The sequence below is a fragment of the Myiozetetes cayanensis genome, unplaced genomic scaffold (assembly GCF_022539395.1).
Source record: "Myiozetetes cayanensis isolate MyiCay16 unplaced genomic scaffold, myiCay2020 scf2-11, whole genome shotgun sequence".
NCBI classification, from domain to species: domain Eukaryota; kingdom Metazoa; phylum Chordata; class Aves; order Passeriformes; family Tyrannidae; genus Myiozetetes; species Myiozetetes cayanensis.
In genome coordinates, this window is record NW_026087411.1 from 30861916 (window position 1) to 30873086 (window position 11171).

The following is an 11171-nucleotide window of genomic DNA, read 5'->3' on the forward strand; positions in this document are numbered from 1 at the left end:
GTGCCGTGATGCCACAGCAGCTGTCACTGCAGGAGCGTCCGGGACCTCGGCCCCTCCCGCCCCACTCCAGCACTCCTGGAGCATCCCCCCCGAGGGGTGAGCTCCTCCGCGCTCGAAGAGGGGGCACCCGCTCGCCGCGAACGCCTCAGCGTGACGCGGGACCAGCTGCCCCTCGCGCCCCACGCGTGCCCGGCCGGGTGTCCCGCCCGCCCCGCGGGGGCCCCGCCCGGCAACGGCCGCGTCCGCAGCCACGGCGGGGCCGGGCGCTTCCTGCTCCCCCTCGCATCGCAGCAAGGGACGGAGCCGGCGGCCGGAGCCCCCCGGGCCGCGGGGCCGGAAGAGACCCCGCGCGTTTCACGCCCGGGTGCGCCCGCGGCGCTGCGGGGGCTGGGAGCGCCCACCTCCCGTGAGCGGACACCTCCGCCCTCCGGCAGTTTGCAGGTCTGATTCTTAAGGAAGCAGGGCCGGGCTAATGACTTTTCTTCCCTCTCGGGGTCTCTGGAAAGGAGCTTGGCCGGGAGCGGGCAGCGCAAGGCCGTGCCGCCGGCATCTCATGGAGCTGGGCTGGAGGGGCAGCAGCCAAGCATTCTCCTGGCCCGTGGGGAAGGGACCTCTCTCCGAGTATCCGGGGGCTGGCACGGTAGAGCCAGCTGTGCGCAGTAGGCCGGGGCTGCGGTGGGCGATGCTTAGGTCCGAAAGGGCTTTCGTGTTTTTGACATCCCTTTGGGGCAGAGGTCCTTCCCGGGTCATGCTGTCAGAAGTCCGGGATCATAGTGTTGGCCCTTCACACCGCCTGGTTTACAGTGGTGACATTAACCATAGTCCCAAAAGGCTGGCTGGCCTCGTTCTGCCCGATCTCCCATTACAGACAAATTTCATTATATCTGAAGCTAAATAGATTCCCCATTTGACACGCCTTTTTTTTTTTTTTTTTTTAAACTCACTTAAAGCCCATTGCAGACACTCAGCCTCTTGATTAGCCTGTCTTAATGCACACTTAGCATCAGCCTTTGGAAGCGCAAGGGAGTGTGGCGAGTCCCCGCAGGTGGCAGCAGGATCAACAGTGTTAGCCAGCACTTGGGATTGCGTGCCCGGACTACAGGTAACAGCGCAAAGGTCAGGACACCTGCAGAATAACTGGTGTGCCACTGTAGTGCTGTAAGAGCTCCTTTGATTCATGCATAGACAGAGACTCAATGTGAATGTGATCTTGGCTGGGGCATAACCACCCTCAGAAAGAATTTCTCCTGCACTTGCAAACTCTCCAGTAAATGCAGTGTTTACAATTGTTTCATATCTTGGATCTCCGTAATGCTGATAAGAAGCGTCAGCCAAAGGTCACCAGTTTCCATACAGCTCTTCCTTTTTGGTCTCTGTGGGCTTTGGTGTGAATCAGAAGAGCAGAAATTTTTATTTCCAGATCAAAACAGGCTCAACTGGAGAAGCTTTGTTAGGCACATTAGTAGCAGCATAAGTTGGCTGTGTGAGTGGACTTCTGTCATCCTGGGAAGGGAAGTGTGATTTTTTTTTTTTTTTTTAAGAATTTTAGCATTATTTACCTTTCAGTCTAACCCAGTTGCTAAATGACACATTGGGAGTTTACTACATGACCCCATTCTTTGTATATCATTTAATAAAGCCTTTTTAGGATAGGTGTCTGCTGTGCGTGTAGAGTGTGTGGGAAGGAGTGTGCATTAATTCTGTTGACTTGGTTTATTGCTCATGAATTACAGTGCTTCTCTGCTTTTAAATACACGCTTAGCAAAAGCAGGTACGGAAACTGGCTTGGCGTGTCAGCTCTGGATGGGTGAGACTTCTGCACCCGAGTCAGAGGGGATGAGGGCCGAACGAGGTCCTTCCCCTGGTGGTAAGCACACCTGGCAGGGTGTGCTCACTGTGATGGCATGGTGGGAACGGAATTGCAAGTGGTGACTCAGCATGAGACCTGGCACTGGGGTTGACTTGGAGGCCTGGTGGCCTTGCTCTTGTTGGCTTCATAGTGAGTGACAAATGGGGATGGTGGAGTCAACTGAGCTACTTGCTCTGGGGCTCAGGTCAAGGGAAAGCTTCTCAGCAGCCCAGATACAGACACCTCAAGCTGTCTGACTCTCCTTTGTGCTCACCTGACACTGGGGCTGGCCCACAGCTGAGCAGTGCACAATGACTGACCTCTCACTGCAGGAGATCTTTGCTCAGAGAGCTTCATCCAGTGCATGGAGGCAGCTGCACTGTTTCTAGAGATGGGTTTCAGCTCTGCCTGTGTCTCCTGCTTCCTGTCCAGCAGTCCTGCATGTGCCATGGTTTACCTATCCTTCAAAAAGCAATCTGCTATTGTAAATTGGCAGTTGGATCACCTGCTGGAACACAGACAGGAAATAATCCCAGGCCACCAATGCTGCACTGGCTCTCCCCAACAGCTGGCCTTTAATGATTGCTTCCAAAAGGTCAGGCAAGCCATCAGAAACTCCAATTAGCTGTGACTGGCCTGGGGGACAGAGTGATACAGATGATTTTTGAATAGAACAAAGGACTGAGCAGGGAGAAAATATTTTTCCCAGTCACTTCTCTTTTATTAATGCCACCTCACTGCCTTCCAGCTGTGCTTTGCCCTTCTGCTGAAGTCCATCAAGCACCAAGAGCTGGGTTTCAGCTGGGTAAGTGTGCTGTGGAGAACCAGACCTCTTCTCTTCTCTTCTCCTGAAAGCTGGCCCACCATTATAGCACCTTCTTTTGGGGCTGAAAAGCTGTTCAGGAAAACAACTCTCAGACCATCCTCACACCTGCTTGTTGCTCATTCCTTCTTCCACATCCACCCTTCTTCAGACCAGGCTCCCTTTTTCTACAGCCTTTGTTTTTGCCATCTGTACACCAGTGCCTCCCAGGAAATATAGCTTCATCCTCCTGCTTTCTTGTTGAACCCAGAACTCAAGTGGAAGATTCTTTCCTGGTGTCTTCTCTGCCTCTTTCAGACTGGTAGTGCTGGTAAGAGAACCATTAGGACTTCCAGGCAATAACCATACATGTGGGATTCTGATGGCAGAAAGCACTAGCCCTGAGGCTGGGGTAGGAAACAGCAAATGGACAACTTTGGTCTGGGAGGGCTCTGCAGAGCTAATAGGATTGGGCATACTTTCTCCTGTTCCAGGCTGGGTTTTTAGTTCATATTTGCTTAGGCTCAGTGCAGTCTGAACAGGTCTGACCCATCTCATCTGTTAATGGATGTTTGGAAGGAGTTCAGCTGGACTGTAATTGAGAAATGTAGGGAAAAAAAATCACACTTATAATGTATTCATCTGTAGAGCATCTGTCTTTAAAGAGTCATAAGAACAGACATACTGGATCAAATCGGGGATAGCTGGCCCAAGAACCCATCTCTGACGGTTGGCTAGAAGCAGACACTTGGAGGAGAGTAGAAAAACAATGCAAGTATACGTTCTTCATTCCTCCAGCAGTCTCCCCACCTCCAGCTGTGTTCAGTTCACACTAAGCCACGTGATTTCTGTGCATTTAATCATTCTCAAGGGGTTTTTCTTCCATGGACTTGTCCTGGAACCTGCACAGTCTCTTAGCATCCACAACATCCCATGGCGAGGGATTCCCCAGTTCAACTGCAGACCATGTAAAGAACCATCATTTCCCTTTGCTTTAAACCCAGCTCCTGTCAGCTTCACCTATTCCTTTTATTGGAAAAGACAGTAAACAATCAATTCCCGTCCATCCTCTTCAGCAGCACTCTGAATTAACACCACATTATTATATGCTTATTACGTGTAATGCCTAGAGACCTCTTTGGACGGGGCAGGATATCAAGATAAGGCTGAGTAATAGTTGTTTGGCTGAAGTGCTTCCAGTCCAAAGCAGAGGAGGCAGGCAAATGTGCATTACAGGAGAGCAGTGGAGCAGACCACTTATCACTGGCCTCTTTCTTAAGTTGCCTCTTTCTTTTGCAGGCAGTCCAGCTGGAAGATGTGGTGCTGACTCTCAGCACTTCTCCTGTGGGCGAAGTGGGTCCTAAGCAGGATGCAGCAGCCAGTGACTGGTGACAGGAGCACAGCCATTCCCTCGCCACACCCATCTCAGGCCAGCTTTGATGCTGGCTTGTACTACGCACGCCGGTGCATCACTGAGGACCCCAGCTGGTCTCTTGTCACTGTCCCTCACCTCACTGAGCTCTGCCTCCAGCACATCGTTCACAATTTTGAAAGTAAGTGGGGGTGCATTTACCCTGGGGCACAGGAGAGAGCATCAGTCCCAGGGAGCAGAGGGCCAACAAGGCAGGCAGATGCATCTGAAAGGCAGAGTGTGGTACCCAGCCCTGCCAAAGGGACAGATGGGGAGAAATATCCCCTTGGGCAGCCAGTTAAACAAACTGTTTAGTTGCTAAGTATGTACTTCTACACTCCAGGGATGGCTGTAGTCCTCTGGGCTGCTGTCCAGGATGTGACTATGCCCTGACCTTGTTCAATCATATCTTCTTCCATCTGTGCTCTTCTGGACTCACCTCAGCCATGGCTGGGTCTGCGGAGTTGCTGTTTCCTCCTCTTGATTCATATACGTATTATGGTAGCGCTTGAGGATGGAGCCCTGTTATACTGAGTGCTGTACAAGGAGATGGAGATGGAGAATTGCTCCCTGCCTGGAGGAGCTGCCACCTCAGAACACGTATTGTACTCACAGACTCAGCCCTCCTCCATGGCTTTCGGTGGTGATGTGACAAGTTATATCCCTGGGCAGAGAATGTGCTTTTGAAGCAGGTGGACTGAGGAAACAGCAAAACAGAAAAAGCATGTTTCATCTGAGAACTGACTGGGAGGGGGAAAAGAAAGGCCTACCTGTCTTCTTGGCTGACTCAGTGAAGTGGCAGCAAAAACCAAAGATAGCTCTAAGGCTATCTCGACACTGGGACTGTAAAGACAGTACAGAGGAGCTCCGTGCTGCCTTATGCCAGGAGCTGATGGTACCTGAGGGTTTGAGCTGGGACACCCTTGCAATCCTATCAGCCTCATCAGTCAGTTTGATGCCAAATGGATTGGGCCTACATTGTGTGTGCATAAAAGCAGCGTGCTTGGTGTCATGGGGACACTCATGCCATTACTTGAGCTGTGCAGCTGCACCTTGCCCACTGCTGTGGCCTGAGTGAACCCAAGTGAAACTAGCCCAGTCCTGCCCATATGTGTCCCACCTCTGCTTGTGTTGTGGGACTTAGCAGAGAAGGTCACTGCAGTGTTAGCTGTAGGACACTGGAAAATACACTCCAAGAAGAGGCTGTGGTAAAACTCTGGGTGTCCTTAGGAAGGAAATGCCACAGCAACAGAGGAAATATAAAGATAACCCCACTTTGTGTCTCAAAATCTGGTTTCTCATGCACAGATAGGTCTCTCCACTGATGATTTCTGTTACTCAGCATGGCTCTGTACATGTCACCAAACAGTCATGATGTGAGTACACATGGCTTTTCTCTGGCATTTCCCACCACAAAGAACTTCCACCAGACAGAAGCCAGCTGAGGCCTAGGGTGAGAACTGGGAAAGAGTCTGAGGGGAGAGAGTTCCTGGGGAAACAGAACTTTTGTTTAAACAAGGTGGGCCTAAAAGCTAGGAGTGTGTCTCAGTGAAAATGAATCAGCTTGGGGTGAGACAGACATCTGAGTTAAGATAAATAGGCACAAGGACCTGCATGAAGAGCACACACAGACAGTCGTTCTCAAATAGTGCTCTTCAGTATGCTTAGAAACCAAAAGGGAGAAAGTTCAGCAAATGGCAAACCAAGCTCTCCCATCGCTGTAAGGCTGAATTAGCTCTCTTGGGAGCAGAATTCCTGCTCTGAATATAAACTGCAATTCAAACTAAATTTAAACAGGGAGCTAAGTTTCTGTTGCAGTTCTCAAATATTATGAGAGTAAACCCAATTACACTGATATTTATTGTAAAAGTTAGAAATCCTACACAGAAATGTAGGAGGTGAATTCTACGTATTTTCTGCCAGCTTAGCTATGTGCACCAGCCTCTGGCAACTGAGAAGAAAGCCAATATCAGCAGAAGGGAGGGCCTGGGCACACAGCTGCGGGGCTGGGCAGAACCATAGAGCTAGCCATGGATCTTACAGCCAAGACCAATCTGTCCTTCTTTTTATTCCTTCCAGAGAACCCTATTTTGAACTATCTTCTGCCTGAGCACCAAAGGAAGGTGCTGGACAGGCTCTCCACTGGCCTTCCACTTGCTGTGACTGCCAACCTAGTCAGCGATGAGGAGTACTGGAAGAGGTGCTGTACTGAGCGCTGGAAACTGTGTGATGTCTCCAACTATGGAGACAGCTGGAAACGGATGTTCTTTGAACGTCACCTGGAGAACGTCCTGAAATGTTTCACCCCTAACACCACAGACCCCAACCAGGTCCTAGAGCTCATCCCGCTCTGCAAAGGCTATGTGCGGAAACTGGAGGTTGATCAGTTCCTGCCACCAGTTGAAGGTGGATCAAAAAGAGGAGAGGGATGACCTCTCTGATACGGGAAGTGACTTTGAATCTGGTGAGGCCTCTGTGCAACACTACGACCTGAAAGATCTCATTACTGCTCTCCCTCACCTGGAAGAGCTTCATCTCACTTATGGTGTGAAGGACTGTGGCATGAACTTTGAGTGGAACCTCTTTAACTTCACCAACCAGGACTGCTGCAATTTGGCTGCTGCTGTGAAGATGTGCCACAACTTGAAAGTAACGTACATCAAACTGAACTTTCCCCTTCCTCGGACAGATCTTCAAATCACCTGGGGATAGAAGTGCAGGGACCAGTTTTGCTGGCAGCACCCTTCCTTTTGCAAGTTACAGGGTCTGGCAGAGCGCAGAGATGTAACTTGCTGGCCTAGTGCTGAGTATCTCGTTCTGCAATGTCCTTGTTAGAACGAGTAGTCAGAGGGTCAGTGAGAAAAATACTTGCTCCCACAAACCATGCTGCCTGTAGCATAAGGGACAGCAGCACTCCTGTTTCAACTCCTCACACGGTTCTGGGAAGGAAGGAGAAATCCAGAGAGAGTTTTTCATAAGAGTTTTTGGTAGTAATGCTCAGTAAATACATGCCAAGGAGCAAAGATGCCGAAGAAGAGCATGGGGACATACTCACACTTCTCTTAGAATGATGAAGGGTTTTCCTCCTGGGTATTAACAGCATCTTCAGTTCTGTGGTAACTGCAGTGGAGATAGCCCCTCCCAAACACCAGTAAGCTGGCCCCATAGATCAGCATGCTTTGGGAAATATTTGTCTACTTGGCTTCCAAAAGAGAAATGACCTCTCTTGTGGCTGTTAAGGTGCCTTGGCAGCACAGGACATTGCACTGTAGTTACCACTGGTATGTGTGTTCATTCAGAAAATGTTTGACTGTGATCTGGGGTGGGCTCTGCTGTCACTTGCTGCAGATGTTTGGACAGCTTTATCTTGCTTTAATTTAGCCCCCGGTTAGAAATCTTGTAAAGTCAGAGGAGAGGAACAGGAACTTCCAGAAGACAAACCATGTTTCCCTAGAATAGGCGTGAGACACCAGTGGCATGCCCTGCCTGCTGGAAGTATCTGCCCACTATGAAAGCAACTACCTGACCCTACTGGCTAAAGGTGTTGGAAGTGAAGGGAGATGAAACCTGTGTGGAGGACCATAGGCTTAATTCCCTTGAGATCTTGTACGAAGCCCAGTCCAAAGCACTGGCTGATTTAGTGACCCTGTTTTTTATCCCCACAGGTTTTCAAGCTGACACGAAGCAATGTGGATGATGAAAAGACTAAGATCCTGGCCCGTAACTTGCTAGATCACCCCTGCTTGGTGGAGCTGAATTTGTCCCATAATCTCATCAGGGACAAGGGGGCGCAAGCTCTTGGCAAGCTGATCAGTCGCAGCAGATTAGAAACCCTCGATCTGTGTAACAACCAGATCCATCACCTGGGGGCTCAGGCTCTCGCTCAAGCCCTGGCTGAGAAGTCCACCCTGACCTCCCTGAATCTGCGCCTCAACTGCGTGGAGGACAAAGGCGGGGAGGCGATCGGGCATGCCCTGCTGACCAACACCACCCTGAAGTCCATCCATCTGGGAAGTAATAACCTGTCAGAGGCAACTGCTGCACTGTTCTCCCAAGTCCTGGCTCAGAACACCACCCTGAGGAGCATCAACTTTTCATGCAACTACCTGGGGCTGGTAAGAAAACCCACTTCTCCCTGCAGTCTCTGAGCCTGTGTGGTGACCTGGAAAAGCAGATGCTGTGCCTGCCCTCCCTCAAAGCCACAGAGGCAAATGCATCCCTCATTTTGCAATCTTGCTGTGATGACAATCAGTTGCGAGCAGGAAAGAGACTCTAGCAGAAGGCAGGAAGGAGAAGGACACCTTCTGTGTGTGCACACATATTTATCTCACTTGTTACATCTAGCTCTGTTCACAGGGTTGAATCTGGCTTTGAGGCTTTGGGCTTTTGGGCAGGGAGGGATTCCCCCTCCCAGGAAACTGAACTCCAGGGAGTATGTCTGGGAAAAATCACAGCCACTTTGCACATGTGAGAATAGTTAATAATGATAGGTAACGTGAGATGAGGGCCTCATGCATATCCTCTGTGCTTTGGATCTGCTGTGCCATCTGTCACTCAGCAGCACACAGATAGTGTAACCCTTCCCAGAATTTCTCCCATCCATCACATGCTCAGAGGAGACTGTTAGAAAATTGGCTCAGTTGCTGAGCTTCTTTAACTCACCCTGCAGCCCTGGAGTGCTGCGCTGGGTCACAAGTGTCACGTCTGGGCGCTTATAAGTGGCTCCTAAAACACGGGCTTACATTTTCTAGGCAGAAGAGCATCCACAGATCTTACGACGTCCCAAAGAGCTGCAGTATGCAACATGCCCACAAACCAGACCGCTTCTCCTCTGCTGATTAAAAAGAGCTTTAGAAATCCGAAACTAGGCAGCCAAAAGCAATCACGCTGGCTTTTAAACTTTCTGCGCTGCCTCAATTATTCTCACTGTCAAATAAAGAGACAGCAAGACCAGCTGTCCCTGCTGGCAGGAATATTGGCATCAATGTGTTTGACAACGGTTTTAAAAGGATTTGATGGCAGAAAACCTTTTGTGAGCTCTGAGTTTTATGGTCCTGGATGTGGAAAAGTATTTGAGTGTAATGATACAAGTGGGCAAAGGTTGGAAAGGATAGAAGGATTTTTGTTTAGTAAATAATAATCTCTATGCTTAGCATCTTCCTTCTGATAGCACTCCTGTTACCCATTTGTGAAGCCTCACAGCAGCCCAAAAGCCAACTGGTGGTATTATCTTTGCAGAACTTGGGGTTTTGCTAGAGATGCACTAAATTCTGACCTCTGTACCCCATTACAAAGAGACTTCTTCCCAGTCCTTTTTGCTCTGCCCATTTTGGCAAAAGTGCTAAGAGGCAGGGTGCTGGGACGAGGGGACCATCTGGATGGAGGAGATGGGGCAGGAGGTGTATTTGGTACCTGAAAGAGAATAGCTAGGATGGTAAAAAGTTCAATTTGTCACATCCCTAAATACAGTGCTTTGCGTAACTAAGGGAAATGCCCCAGAATGAGTTGCCTCCCTAAGGCTATCTACATCACACATTCTGTCCCAAGCAGGCTGGACCTCAGTTGTGGAAGATGTTCCCCTCAGGAAAGCCAACCCAGTCTGAGAAATGGCATCCAGGCAGGAAACTGCCAGTACTGGGGCTCACACCACTGATGAGAGGAGGAGCAGGATGAGGAGCAGTACACTCATCACACTGCCATTTGTCCCCAGCCAGCAGTGAGCTGGGAACTGGGGGACAGGGGGAGCAGACTCCTCTCAGGTTATCACCGCCAGACAGATGTGTTATTAACCAGCCTGAGCTTGAGAACTCCTGACATGGTACCCAGAGGGAGTCATTAGCATGTGTCATATCACTGAGAGCTGCATAAGGTTACACTCCTTCTCTGCACTTCTCCTGTGAGCAACATTCAGGCTTCAGTGAAGGCCTTCATCCCTTTCGGCAACATCTCATGGACTTTCCCCTTCCAGCAGCAGAAGTTGCCCTGGGGAGGAGAGAAAAGGAACAATACACCTCCCTTTTGGATCTCCTCCTTTAACCACCCCTTCTCATCCTTTTGCAGGATGGTGGGAAGCAGCTGCTTGAAGGGCTGGCAGACAACAAGACTCTGACTGAGCTTGACCTTCGCCAGACAGAGGTGGACCAGGAGGCCGAGTACTTCATTCACCAAATTGTGTGGGCCAATAGGGAAGCGGTGAGGCTGCAGCAGACCACCACCAAGCCCCCCTGAATAAAATGCTCCAGAGCAATGAGCTTGGGAGGCACAGTGTTGGAGATACTTTACTTCAGAGTCTTGGTTTTATTTGTATTTCTGAGAAACACTAATCCATCATCCAACCTGTGGCTAATAGGAGACAGATGTAAGACCTCAAGGGACTGTAGTGGCACCACAGAGCAATCTGCCTCTTGAGCCCCCAGATTATATTCCACTTCCTGTGGTGTTTCTAACGTGCCCCAGCAGCCAGCTTAGTTCAAGTAACTGTTCCACCTGTAAAGCAGCTAAGGTGAAGTCTCTGCCATCTAAATAGTTTAGTCCAGAGCTAACTTTCAGGGCAGGCAGCTTTTTTAAGCATTTTGCTGAGGAGGATGTGAGATAAGGGATTGAGGGAATGTTGTTTCTAGTTCCTTGGCAGCTTTTTCTGGATACTGCTCTGCTCAAGAATTTATTTGTATTTATAGCAAAATCTGTCTGGAGTCTGATATGGATGGTGAAAAGCAGTAAGAAATAAATTCAATAAATCATAGGTCTCACCACTGTGGTTTCCTGCTTTGAGCTGCTATGCCTTTGATCAGTGCTAGCCTGCTTTGCAAACAGGTGAATTCTTTATAACCAGAGGCTTACCTTGCCTAGTAGTGATCTTCTGTGCCAACCTGTACAAAAAACCCCTGTGTTTTGCAAGACTTCAAGCTAGAGGGGTCCCTGCAGGACTGCTGGCCCACACAGCCCACAGTATTGAAAATGGAGGAGTTTCTTTGGGGTTGGAGCAAAATGGAGCAGCTTCCTTTTGCTCTACAGGCTGTGGCCACAGGCTGAGGAAAGGACAGGGCACATACTTGACTGCCTTGGTCCTTTGACCACCCTTCTGAGGAGATGTCATCAGGGAATTCAGC

The 11171-nt window shown here is 49.8% G+C and overlaps 1 protein-coding gene across 1 annotated transcript; it reads left to right on the forward strand.

Moving 5' to 3' along the window:
• Positions 1-1023: 1023 nt before the first annotated feature.
• TCTE1 (t-complex-associated-testis-expressed 1) lies at positions 1024-10800 on the forward strand. The gene is given in 6 exon segments (XM_050316935.1): positions 1024-1102; positions 3951-4204; positions 6142-6461; positions 6463-6711; positions 7728-8177; positions 10123-10800. Coding segments are annotated over 5 exon segments (1371 nt in total). The 5' UTR covers positions 1024-1102; positions 3951-4020; the 3' UTR covers positions 10291-10800.
• Positions 10801-11171: the final 371 nt, after the last annotated feature.